Source organism: Liolophura sinensis, chromosome 8 (genome assembly GCF_032854445.1).
Source record: "Liolophura sinensis isolate JHLJ2023 chromosome 8, CUHK_Ljap_v2, whole genome shotgun sequence".
NCBI classification, from domain to species: Eukaryota; Metazoa; Mollusca; class Polyplacophora; order Chitonida; family Chitonidae; genus Liolophura; species Liolophura sinensis.
The window spans coordinates 43,117,407-43,131,313 of NC_088302.1; the positions used below are offsets into that span (position 1 = coordinate 43,117,407).

General features: G+C 38.0%; 1 protein-coding gene across 1 annotated transcript; it reads left to right on the top strand.

Annotated features, from left to right (window-relative positions):
• Positions 1 to 693: 693 nt before the first annotated feature.
• On the top strand, positions 694 to 13,576 carry LOC135472478 (cyclin-dependent kinase 7-like). The gene is made up of 11 exons (XM_064751997.1): positions 694 to 750; positions 1,229 to 1,288; positions 1,996 to 2,097; positions 2,606 to 2,674; positions 3,530 to 3,640; positions 4,913 to 5,031; positions 5,947 to 6,046; positions 6,392 to 6,478; positions 7,204 to 7,353; positions 8,108 to 8,252; positions 9,043 to 13,576. The coding sequence occupies exons 1-11, from the start codon at positions 694 to 696 to the stop codon at positions 9,081 to 9,083; spliced, it is 1,041 nt and encodes a 346-aa protein (XP_064608067.1). The 3' UTR covers positions 9,084 to 13,576.
• The last annotated feature ends 331 nt before the right edge of the window (positions 13,577 to 13,907 follow it).

The following is a 13,907-nucleotide window of genomic DNA, read 5'->3' on the forward strand; positions in this document are numbered from 1 at the left end:
CTATATAGGGCCTACTGTTAGGCTCTATCCGGTTTCCCCCCACCATAAAGTTGGCCGCCGTCATATAAGTGAAATGTTCTTGAATACGGCGTAAAACATCAATCAAATAAATAAATTTGTTTGTTAATTGATTATGCTTTTCTTTGAAGCCACTGTTACTAGATTACACATGCATGTAGGCATATATATAGCCAAAATGTACCTCACTTGGCACAAATCTCCTGAGGAAGACTTGACAATTTTAAGTCGAAATAGGCCTACTAATTAATCGTCGAAATAAATTTCTTCGGATTTAGGCTACTTTACTTATTTATTATGCTAATCTGTTCATTGGATCAACTAGATTTCCTCGTCCAATTATGGGCACGTTCCAAACACAAAAAAGGACAAAAAACACACATCGAAATTTCAACACAATCCTAGACCTCATTTAAAAGAGTCCAAAGAGAAAAAGAGTCGAAATTTAGACTCCCCGCCCTCCATTCCTCACAGGTTTCTTTGCAATGACTTCAATAGGCTTCTGCTGCCCATGGGTATTATTACCGTTTGATCTCGTGGGTGGTTTGTTCTTCTATCTCGGAATGCAAGTACATCATAGTGCAATTCTAAAATAGAAATGTAGAGGTTTACGTTGAGATTACTTGGAGAGGCGCGTGATCCCGAATGTACGGAGAGTGTGCAGTGACAACCAGCATGGCAGAGGATAAAGCACGGAGATATGAAAAGATAGAATTTCTTGGCGAAGGACAGGTTATCATTTCTTTGATCTCTTATCATTAACTTCTTATTTTCTTCATGTGCGTTCCTGTTACATGAACGTGTTCGCCTGACCTGTTTTAATTTACCAGGAATAAAAAAAACATTGATCCTTATACGACATGAACGAAAACTGGACACCAAGTGATTTCTGCAAGTAATTTAGATAGATCCAAAACTGTAAATGTGTGAAATAAAGTAACAGTAGATAATGAGACAATCGAGAATTGTACCGCTGGAGCTTGGAACCGACCAATAGAGCAAAATCAAATACGACAATATATTGTACCCTAGTGTAGTAGTTGACTATAAGGCATATGACTTCACTAGATAAAATGCTGTTTTAAAATTCTGACATTTTACGTTACATTTCAGCAATTGAATTAAATGCCAGAATTTTAAAACAGCATTTTGCAGCCCAGGTTGACCAAAAGACTTGTCCATAATGTTAAACTTTTATTCTATGTTGTAGTTTGCCACAGTTTACAAGGCAAAGGATGAAAGAACTGGTGACATTGTAGCTGTTAAAAAGGTAAGACATCTATTGGATTTAAAAGAAGGAGTTAAAAGATTGAATTATTTTCTTCAGACTATTATGGATTTAATATTTATTTACAAATGTACAATAGTGTCAGAGGAAAACTATCATGGTATTACTGACAAAATGTCGAAAGTAAGGTATTTATTATGACATTGTAAGCAAGCAAGCAAGCAAATCCTCAGTCCCCCCAGTTATGATATTGCTAACTTAAATCAATACCAAGACCTATATTTAACTGCTGCTGCCATAAAGGCATGAAACAATAGTTTGGACTTGAACTCGTTGGTAAGGGCCGTGACTACCAACTACTGACACTCAATCCTGGCCTTGGACAGGAAATTTCTGGAGCCCCCTGATCTTATGGTAACAAATTATTTATGTGGCTCTAGTCTTGGATGACTTTTGTTCAGCCTTGCTTTTGTTTGTCCTCAGCATGAGGAAGTCCATCAGTAATTTGCCAAAGGCTGGTGGTTTGCCAAGGACATGTCAGATTCGGACACCCGTAAAACTTACTTACATTGTATAGGTTTTAAATTCTTTAGTATGGTTGATTCAATTGTGTCTGTGCTTAGAGGAGATCTGTATACTTCAATAAATATGATGGTTTACAGTTGTGTCTCCGCATTTTATTGCTATCACCACGTTTATCTTTGTTATGAGGTTTTAACAGTTTTGTTACACGTTTTATCATCCTTCAGATTAAACTTGGTAACCGTGTGGAGGCTGCGGATGGAATTAACAGAACTGCTCTTAGGGAGATAAAACTGTTACAGGAGCTGAACCATCCAAACATCATAGGGGTAAGATAGCTAAACATTCAGTGAGATGATGGTCTAAATTGTGACGTCAAATGAATTCCCATTACAAGTACTTTAATTCTTCAACCTTTGTGTATGTTTCCAAGATGTTTATTCAAGCAAAAGATTAGGGTATTAATCTGTGTAGACTGGTAAAATTGTATTTTCTTGTGAATTCTTGAAACTTATCTACCGAACCAGTGTAATTTTCTCTTCAAAATCCAATTAAAAAGGTGCAGGATTCACACTGAAAGTTACTCTTTAGTATGCATAAAGGCTGAGGAATTAAGATATGAAGGGCTTAAAGAGAATATATACTGGAGAATTTTGGTCAATTTTTCTTAAGTGATTAATCATTCTTTTCTTTTTTTAAATTAACGTCTTAGATAGATTTTATACCAGAAGCAGAACAAATTCTACGTCTAATCCACAAACCTCACAAATGTAACAGATTGTGAATCTAAGCCGAAAACTCTGCTGTGTATACAATAAACTTGGGGATGTGTTTCAGCTGCTGGATGTATTTGGCCAGCGGTCCAATGTTAGCCTGGTATTTGATTTCATGGAGACCGATTTAGAGGTAAGTAGGATAGTAGTCAGCAGATAGTGGGGCACAAATGTCACAAGGGTTACTCAGGTTTGTGATAAACAATAAACAATACCACTGACTTGAGTAATGGCCATCATGATTCTGCTGGCGGTATAACACTTACTAGTGTCAAGTAAGTAAAGCATTACAGCCCATGATAGCATGACTATAAGTCATGTGGCACAAGTGCCATAAACTGTAAGTAATGGAAATTAGCTCAGTGTGAGTGGTATTCTGTTATTGTTGACTTTATTGTTTAACTTACACATTTCAGACCATCCTTGAAAAAAAAAAAAAATTGTTGGGCTTAACCTGACCGTATCAGATTTGTGTTTTTGTTTATTCCGACTGGTGGGGCCTCCGTGGCTCAGTTGGTTAGCGCGCTAGCGCAGCGTAATGACCCAGGAGTCTCTCACCAATGCGGTCGCTGTGAGTTCAAGTCCAGCTCATGCTGGCTTCCTCTCTGGCCGTACGTGGGAAGGTCTGCCAGCAACCTGCGGATGGTCGTGGGTTTCCCCCAGGCTCTGCCCGGTTTCCACCCACCATAATGCTGGCCGCCGTCGTATAAGTAAAATATTCTTGAGTACAGCGTAAAACACCAATCAAAAAAAAAAAAAAAATATTCCGACTGGTACATGTAGGGATTTTAAAGAAGTTAACATTGAACTAGAGAAAAAGAGAAACATTTACATTAGAAAAAGTACGGTCTCAATTATAGCAGTATGCATCTAGAATGTTGTCGTGAAATATATGAGTTGCTTTGTATTTTGTGAACTTGGTGGCTCTTAGGATACTATTTATTTATAAAGTTCAGGGATACGTGTAATTCATGGGTATGTGTTTCAGATAGTGATAAAGGACTCGAGTATTGTATTGACACAGTCTCACATCAAATCGTATGTGATCCAGACTTTACAGGGCCTGGAGTATCTACATAAACGCTGGATTCTTCACCGGGTGAGTCAACCCTCCCCTGCCGCAGCGCCATTTTCAACTAATTCTCTCAATAATACATTACATTACTACAAGAGCAAATACAGTTTGAAAACTTGAGGACAAACTGTGAATCCACTCCAGTTGGGGATTGTGTTGAATTTTCCCTTTCATTTACATTTTTCAGGATGCATCTGCAGAAAGAGGCAACAGAATATCGTTGAAGTTGTAAGAATTTCCTAGAGAGATCGTGGATTAGATGACTAATGGCACAGACCATATTACCATGTAGCTATGGTTCCCCTCCATGTACATGTATTTATAAGTTAACTGCTTCAAGGTGTGACTGAAGGTTACGCAAGCACATTGATTTTCCTTAATATTTATGTAGTAAATTTGTCAACTTCAACTTCAGAAATACATGTATATATCCCCTAACTTTTATATCGTACAATGCCATATCACCACATGCAGTTTGCTCTTTTCTCTACAGCATATCAAAAAATCAACCTAGCATGACCACCATTTTTTGAGCTATGATTGCTGGAAGTGAAGTCATGGTATTTTGTTACCTTTCAAGCCCCTAGTTTTCAGTTTATCACATGGCGCAGCATCATGCCTATCAGGGGTTCCCCATGTCTCTGTGAAGCCACGATGCAGTGCGCCCTGCCTCTAAAAAAACACTTTATTCGATTTGCAGGCAAGGCTTACATGTATGTGAAAATATCCGTTTTTTTATTATCAGTGGAGTGGCTCCATGGGTGGCGTGGCATTAATGCTGACATATGTTTAAACTATGACTTTAACTAGATCTAAATTGGTCTTGAATAGCAACATAGCCTTCTCCAGCGACAACAAGCTGTTGGCAGTGGTGGGGGTTGGGGATCGGGGCGTAACCACGGACACCTGGCTTTTATGGCTAGGACACTCATCCCCCATGCCTTTCATAAATCCTGGCTAGGGGTCTGCCTTGGTAACCTCCAGTGGGTAGGAAGTAACACTGGCAAAAAAGTTTTCAGTTTTACCCAAAACAGACATAATTCTGATATATTTCAATTAGGTGCAAACTAACAGTGCAGAAATTTATTGTGCTTCAATCAATCAGTGCCTCACTCACTGTGTAACCGCATGTGTAACCTCATGTGTAAGTACTATCAAGGGGGATAACTCTAAAGTCCATTTGTCACTGCTACAAGTGAACTCCTATTGGGCATTATTGAACTTTTAGCTCGGTGAAAGTCCTGATGAAGTTTACCGTCATAATCATTTTACATTGTCTGTTTTGCTTCATTTCAGGATTTGAAACCTAATAACTTGCTTATCAATAAACAAGGCATTTTGAAGCTTGGAGATTTTGGCCTGGCAAAGTTTTTTGGTTCTCCAAATAGGATTTACACACATCAAGTGGTTACAAGGTGAGACTGACAACAACCTCAAATTTACACATTAGGTGCTTACAAGGTCAAATAGGTCATACCACAGTTAAGAATTAATAGAGGTTAATTCTGAATAATACCAAGACAGGATATGGTTAATGTGAGATCTTTTATTTATTTTGGCAGGACTCCATACACCGCAGAAAATACACTGTGACCCAAAATGATAGGTCAGTGCCAGCAACCTGTGTAAGGTAGTGGGTTTCCCCCCAGACTCTGCCTGGTTTCCTCTCATCACAATGCTGGTTGTCGTCTTATGAGATGAATATTTTTTTGTATTGTGTAAGACTATAATCAAATAAATAAATGTTTAGGTCGGTGCCTTCATAGCATTTGATTGATGCAACGCCATTAATATGATAGCAGTTGAATTGTTCTACCACAAACAAATAAACTTTTCTCAGTCTGTGGTGACCATTATTGTGTGCGTTAGGCTGCTTTTCAGTCCCATAGCAGTTAATATTTTTATCATCACTGTGAGGATTTTTCGTGTACATCTGTGATTTAGATATGTGTTAACATCTCGGTCAAAATTATATTCACAGCATCTGGCTGTGAAAGAATATTATTCCTTTGGACCATCAGCGTAAAGGTTACTGTACACGTGAACGTCAGATACTTACATGACCATGCAGTCATTGATCTGTGGCCGTGTGCGCAGTCTATCTGTCCACCAGTATGTCGAACATACATCTCTATGTATTTGTATGTCACATACAGGAAAGTTTGTCAGTAACTTGCCAAAGGTCTGTGGTTTACCCCGAGCACTCAGAATTCCACCCACACCCCTAATACTGAGGTATAGGTGAATAATTCTTGACTGTGGTGTTAAGCAGTAGTGAAATAAATACATGAGATAAAAACGTGGCTACATAGCCTGTTTTCTTATCTCAGGTGGTACCGTGCTCCGGAGCTGCTGTTTGGAGCGAGGAATTATGGAACTGGTATTGACATCTGGGCAGTGGGATGCATCCTGGCAGAACTGTTGTTACGGGTAAGAATGTTGGTGATCATTGGATAGGTGTTGTTTCTCAAGGTACAAGGAAACATTGAGTTCGCTAAACATCAGACCTTATCACAATACATTATTATAAAGTCGCACATCTGGGGTATGACCATTGAACTTCAAATACAAAACCTCCGGTCATGTAAGAAAACTCAGCCTGTCTTAAATAAAAAATATAAAATAAAAAGAAATTCAGAAACAAGTCTTCACTCGTGTTAGCAGTGATGCCATTTTGTGTCTCAAATGAAGTTCTGAATGTTGAAATTTCTTTCTGTTGTGCATTCTGTTTAAAGAAAACTCTTTCCTTTAACATCTTCTGTTTTTTTCTCCCAGGTACCTTTCTTACCAGGAGAAACAGACTTGGATCAACTCAACAAAATTTTCCTAGCGCTTGGCACTCCTACAGAAGAAATCTGGCCGGTAATTATTCTGTTGCGCTTTGGTTGGTTTATTAAGAAAATATTTGTGCATAAACTGAGAGCTGATTATAAAACAATGATACTTATATTTGTCAGGTGAGTCCCAATTTGTATTAAATACATGTACTTTATCAACCACTTTTTGTTTTTCTCCCTTCTCAGTGTTTATCCATACATTATACATGTTCAGTGTGTGTGGTGCTTAGTTCATTCTGGTATCCTCTGGATGGATCTGGGAGGTGAAATGAAATGATTGCAATGGAATGAGGGACAAGAACTCTGATTCAATCCATGCAAATAACTCAAAGGTACATGGGTTTATACCAGGCACTCCTCATTTGCCCGCCGAACCCTGACCCAAAACCCACCCAAATAAAATTGGCCTCCATTGTATTGGTGCAGGATTGTTGAGTATGGCTTGTGCTCAACAACAACATCCCTGACTCCGTCTTCCCTGGCTCAGCAGAACAATGCGTCCTCGTTACACACCAAAGAGGACTCCGCTAAGATCTTAATACCAAAGGTTTATCATGTACCTGGTTAAGTCGTGTGGTTTCATGTAGGTTTTGTTAAGTTTGTAGCCATCCAAATGAAATATGTGTATTTTTTGAGAATGGTGTACAACTTATTAAAACAATTGTGAAATACCACAAAAAAATAGACGTTAAGTACATGTACAGTACTGTTCAGGCAGAGTTTATACTGTGTGCCCTCTGTTGTTTACAGGAAATGAAGTCTTTACCAGACTACATCCAGTTCAAGCCGTGTCCTGGGACGGCCCTGAAGGACATATTCACAGCCTGTGGTCCAGACCTGATAGAGGTGCTGTCTAAGCTGTTACACCTCAACCCTCTAAGGAGGTGCACAGCCTCTGAGGTAACACTAATCAAGCCATCTGTTAGATTTCGTATCTGTCATTGTTTTCTCAAATCCTGTCACCGTTTTCTCTAAAATGATGTCACTGTTCTATCAGATCCTGTCAGTGTTCTCTCAAATGATGTCACTGTTCTCTAAAATGATGTCACACTCCTCTCAAATTCTGTCAGTGTTCTCTCAAATGATGTTTCTGTTCTCTAAAATGATGTCACAGTTCTCTCAAATCTTGTCAGTGTTCTCTAAAATGATGTCACTGTCATCTCAAACCCTGTCACTGTTCTCTAAAATGATGTCACAGTTCTCTCAAATGATGTCACTGTTTTCTAGAATGATGTCACAGTTCTCTCAAATCCTGTCACTGTTCTCTTGAATGTTTAACATAGCTATTATTATGAAAGCTCGAACTTGTAGAGGAAATTTACTGCTTTTTCAATACATCCACAATGATTGTTATCTCTGACATTTAATAGAATATTTGCTATTTATTTATTGACTTGAATGGTGTTTTATGCCGTACTCAAGAAGATTTCACTTATACACTGTCGGCCAGCATTATGGTGGGAGGAAACTGAACAGAGCCCAGGGGAACCCACGACCATCCGCAGTTTGCTGGCAAACCAGATGTTTGCTGGCAAACCAGATGTTTGCTAGCAATGTGGTGTATTAACAGTGTTGTAAACACTTACTGTTTACAAGAGCCAACACCTTTTACCAACTGCTCATTCTGTAACTTGCCTATTTGTCTCTGCTTCAGGCCCTGGACTTGGCGTACTTCAGTAACAAGCCTGCTCCCACCCCAGGCCCAGAGTTACCCATTCCGGGCGACAACAAACTGGTGAAGCAGGCTCAAGCCGAGTTACAGAGGCCGTCTCTAAAACGTAAATTACAACAGGATGGAAGTAAGTTTGAGGAGCACACACTAAATATAAATGTGAGGAGCACACACTAAATATAAAGGTGAGGAACACACACTAAATATAAAGGCGAGGAACACACACTAAATATAAAGGTGAGGAACACACTAAATACAAAGGTGAGGAACACACACTAAATATAAAGGTGAGGAACACACACTAAATATAAAGGTGAGGAACACACACTAAATATAAGTGTGAGAAACACACACTAAATATAAATGTGAGAAATACACACTAAATATAAGTGTGAGGAACACACACTAAATATAAAGGTGAGGAACACACACTAAATATAAAGGTGAGGAACACTAAATATAAAGGTGAGGAACACACACTAAATATAAGTGTGAGGAACACACACTAAATATAAATGTGAGGAACTGGCATTAGAAAGAGATTCTAAGAAAGCTGGGGTTGGTTTTTTTTTTTTGGAAGGTGTAATAAAGTGACACTTTTGATGCCAACACTTTCTGTTTTTCTGATGAGAAATGAGAAATTAATCAGTCTCCACAAAAAACTCTTAAGATGATAAATTAATCAGTCAAGCAAAAATGTGTCACGCTGAAAATGTAATACTTTAGGTTAAATACAGTATTCTGCATGTATTCAAAAAGCTTACTCAAGTTTTGTGATTTCAAACTGTTACATTATTACAAGTATTTGATGTCAAAAGTAACATCAGATTTACCTCAATCAAGGATGTGAAAATTCGTAAGTAAATTTATTGTTGATAGAGATAATTTAATTGAAAAGAATTGTATTTTATCTACAGCAGGTGCAGGCTTTGTGAAGAAATTACTTTTCAACGACTGAAGAACAAGTGTGGCAGGAGGGAACGGTTTATAGGGATCCCTGAGTTACATGCACTGTAAGATCAGCAGTTAAGGGAGGACTTCAGTGCATCAAAACTGTTACCTGAGAGGCCAGATCAGCAGAAGTACAGACTTAAGTTTGTACGTTGATTTGTCACCTAGAAGAAAACTGTGAAATAAGAACGCTGGCTTACAGAGTGATCCCTTCTACACTTTTGTTTTGTGGATAGAGATGCCAGCAAAAAGTTCAACAAGGAGTGAGCGGGAAGGGGATTGGATTGCTCTTATGGTTGAAGCTAAAACCCATCATGCTCAGCACAGAGACCATAAGAGGGCTTGATTGTTCTTGTGGACAAAGCTATACCCACCATGCTGAGCAGAGAGACCATGCAAGGGATTGGATTGCTCTTCTGTTTGAAGCTAAAACCCATCATGCTCAGCACAGAGACCATAAAGAGGGCTTGATTGTTCTTGTGGTTGAAGCTAAAACCCATCATGCTCAGCACAGAGACATAAAGAGGGCTTCATTGTTCTTGTGGACAAAGCTATACCCACCATGCTGAGCAGAGAGACCATGCAAGGGATTGGATTGTTCTTGTGTTTGAAGCTAAAACCCATCACGCTCAGCACAGAGGCCATAAAGAGGACTTGATTGTTCTTGTGGACGAAGCTAAAACCCATCATGCCCAGCACAGAGACCATGAAGAGGACTTGATTGTTCTTGTGGTTGAAGCTAAAACCCATCATGCTCAGCACAGAGACCATAAAGAGGGCTTGATTGTTCTTGTGGACAAAGCTAAACCCATCATGGTGAGCAGAGAGACCATGCAGGTGATCGGATTGCTCTTGGTTGAAGCTAAAACCCATCATGCTCAGCACAGCTAGAAACCGTGAGGAAGACTTCATTGTTCATGCTCGGGGGCAGAGACCATGAAGGGGACTTTAATACTGCATATTGGCATACAACTGATCCCAGAAGCCAGTGTACCCCGTGCTGTGTTCTGGTGATTGGTGTAAGTTTAACTCTGAGTGACAAACACCAGCATCCTCACTATGGGTATGACCCAAGTTGATAGAAGCAGAAATTATGTTTTGTTTGGTTTTGTTTTTTTTTTTTCAAACCTTTCAGCAGTTTATCAGAACTGATATCAGAAGATAAATCATCACTCTTTCTTTCACATATCGACAAAGTATTCCGTGAATTTTTACGTTGGTATGTGTTTGTATATAAGCATCAAAATATAGAATGATTAAGAATTACTGCTGTCCTCTATGCAACTCCAGTGTAACCAGTGTGACGAATGACAATGTAGACACCATTCTATTCATATCGTCATATATTCACAAGTGCTTCCCTCTGTGTTCATTGTTATCATTGATGTTTGAAAGAGAAGTGATGTATGTTGCATGGATATTGAAAAGAAAATAAATTATATTTTGTTGATAAAAGCTTGAATGTGATGTTGCACAGGTGAAGCAACTGTTTTGTGTAACGTTTATTTATATAACTGCTGACTATAAAGCACTTTTTAACAAGGTGCAAGCAAAAGAAAAACAGGAATGGATCGTTATATTGACTAGTTGTTGTTTTCCTAGTTGTTGAATTAGTTTGTATTATGACGAGTTTTGGAGTCATTAGGCGACACAAATTTTATTTTGTGTTTTACGAGCCAGCCTAAACTAAAAAAAAATCCAAAAATGGAGAAATTGAAAATCTTTTCATTGTGTCCGATCTTAATATTTTTATAACTTTTATAACTCTTATATAAGACTTTCATAATAAAAAATAAAAAAAAAAACTGACACGGCAAATCACATTATGGCTTTATATTAGTGGGTTTGTCGAATAATATACAATTCCTGTAAAATAGCCTTGTCCAATTTCCATTCCATTGTTGAAGGGGGCTTTGTATTTAGTAGTAATTCTTGCATTGATGGGGAATGTCAACGTCTGAAAAGTGTTTCATTTTTTCCCACTAAGCCTTCAGAAGCAATGTGAAATTAAAGCTTTTCTAGGGACTGTCCTATCAGAGTGTTCCTTCGACTCTTTCATAAATAATGATCCGCCAGAAGCAGATTTTTACACCTGACCTAGAAGTAAAAACTGTCACGTATAATGCGCTTTTAGCTTTTATTGATTACTTTAGAGTGATTTTTTCTGATGCAAATACATCCGAGGTCAACCCAGAAAAGGAATGATTTGTCAATATTAGATTTTAAGAGGAATTTCCACTTTGACACAGTCATAGTTTATTCTATCTCTGTAGACTTCAATTGTCATTGTCTACAGTTCAATTTAATAACATCCAGGACATACATATATGCCAATTGCTAAGCCTACGTTAGTCTAAACATGAACTGCCCTCTATAGGCGATCCGTTTGTGCTGATGAGCAACCCTCCCCCAAATGTACGAGTCATCTGTCAGCAAGTCGCTGATTGGATAACCTAATGTGCATTAACACATTTTCTGATGAGGGTCAGATAGATTTATGTTTACCACAGCAGAGGAGAGCATAGAAATGCTGCTCGGCCACCATTTCCAGTGATTTATTTTTCCCTGGAATATTGCGCATGCCACAAACGCTGTAGTTCTCAAGCATGTGAAGGTTAGGCTATTGCGGAGGTGTTGACTTGGAATGTCTCTTCTAGTATACCAAGGTAAAAGGTTTTAGATATCCATCTGTCGGGTACTCAAAACAAACTGTATTGTCCGCTCGCCAATGTAGCTGGTTATTGGGGTTGGGCATCTTTCCCCCTACTGTATTTAGGGGTTGATTCGAAAAAGCTATTTTCGTCACTTGTCAAAATTTAAAACCCGCTCATAATGGTTGGTTTTTGGTATAGCAGTTGTGTTAAGATAATACTGATGAGGTCAAGTCAAACACTGCATTATTCCATGACATCTTTTCATTATAAATAAAATATATTTAACATACACGTGAGGATTAAAAAATGTTAAAGTTTCAATTCAATAAACGTTAATTTTATTCAATAGTTGAACAGTTAAACATATTGAATACATCTTTCCATTAGCTTCAACCTTCAAAAAGGAAGTAGGCCCTATATTCAACATTTTAAAACATAAAATAATGTTCTTCGAATTACCCCTCCATCCCAGCTATCAAGTACGTTTTACCTGTGAGAAAAATGAAGTCGGTCAATGAATTCTAAAATTAACCCATATAGCTTCATGTCATAACAAACACCTGAAATAAATAACATGACACGATTGAGTACGGTTTTTTTTATACAGTGTTGTAGTCAAATATTTTCAATATTTGTTTCAAGTAAACCAAAACAGTTTACATTCGTTGCAAACAATTTTCTTCTGTAAGCCTGGGGTGGGTTTAATTCCGCGGATGCTCACAACAACGCGTGGACAACAGTTTATTTATTTATTTGATTGTTGTTGAATGCTATACTGAAGACAAGCCCAGTAATATAAGAAAATATAAGCCTGTTATTACTGGCAGCTGTATATTTTCTATGCGGGGTTCCATGCAAAAGTTCATTCTTTGTACTTTTATTAAAGCTTGCAAAATATAATGAGAGAACTTGGTGAAAATACTGGGAAAAGTTTGACATCCAGGCATATCTTCTAGAGCGATATGCGGTTGTGTTTGGTTTTGTACCTTGTGGTCTGTACATTGTAAAGTGGTGGATACGTAGCCTTTAGTTTATAGTATTCATGTACACACGGAACAGAAACAGACTCGTACGTATTTAATAGTTCTAAAGGCGCGTGAGCAATCTTGGAAATAAAGAATTCTGAAGAACAAACTTGCTTTTGGCTCTTTATATAAATAAACACAAAATAACAAAACAAGAAGAACTTGTGTCGGTGTTTACCTATCCGAAGTCTTTCATCCAAAAGTCATCACCACTATTTTGTTTGAAAAGTTGGATTGACAGTATAAAATACCAGATAAATTAAACTTATTTTAATAGGTGATGATACAATGGCGAAGGTAAATACACAGGAAGACAAACGAATAAGGTAAGTGAAAGTCGTCTTGAATACGTAACAGAATCATTTCTGTTGATACAGCATAAGCTTGGTATGAAAAAACAAAACATAAAACAGAAAGAATATTACACCAGAGTTATAATGGAGATTACGTTAGAGGTGTCTCTATATATGTACACATATGAAGTAAATTTAAGCATAATTATTATCGATGTGACGCGTGAGATATTTTCACATTTCATGAGTTTGCGCATAATAGTGTTTCTTAACAACATAACGTCAAACCAAGATCCCACATTTTACCAGTCTCAAATTAAGCAAGCAACTGCTCAAAATACGAGGAAGATATTTAAACCACCATTCAAAAACGTAAATGTTTCTTTTGCGTTTGCAGATCGATGCTGCCTTTGATGCATGTACAGGATTCATTTTCTCGGAAAGTGTTTGGTAACTAATATTATCTAAAGTCTTCAAAGCGCAATATTATTTAACATTTACGTTAACAGAAGCTTATAATATGCTTCAGCACATATTAGACAATATAATAACGTATCCTTTGTAAGCTTGTTGCCAGTGTCAGAAAGTCTCAAAGTTTCTCGGACACAGCCTTTCAGATCTCTCTCCACTCAGCCAGTCTCGTATATCCACCTATGTGCTCAAGAATCCAAAGCACCCTGATACTCAAGTGTCCCAGGTATCCATGAACTTAGAGGATCCAAGCACTCAGGTGTATCCTGTGTACACAGGAGCCGGAGGCCACCGCAACTATCTAAGAGACAGAGGCACTATACATGTACATCCGTGTATCCGTGTGTCTTGGTCATTCATACAGTCAATGTCCCAAACAACCATGCCA

Excerpts from the sequence above, each read along its gene's own strand:
- LOC135472478 (XM_064751997.1), top strand. The coding sequence starts at position 694 with ATGGCAGAGGATAAAGCACGGAGATATGAAAAGATAGAATTTCTTGGC. Across the intron at positions 1,289-1,995 it reads ACATTGTAGCTGTTAAAAAG|ATTAAACTTGGTAACCGTGT; the intron begins GTAAGACATCTA and ends ATCATCCTTCAG. Across the intron at positions 2,098-2,605 it reads ACCATCCAAACATCATAGGG|CTGCTGGATGTATTTGGCCA; the intron begins GTAAGATAGCTA and ends GATGTGTTTCAG.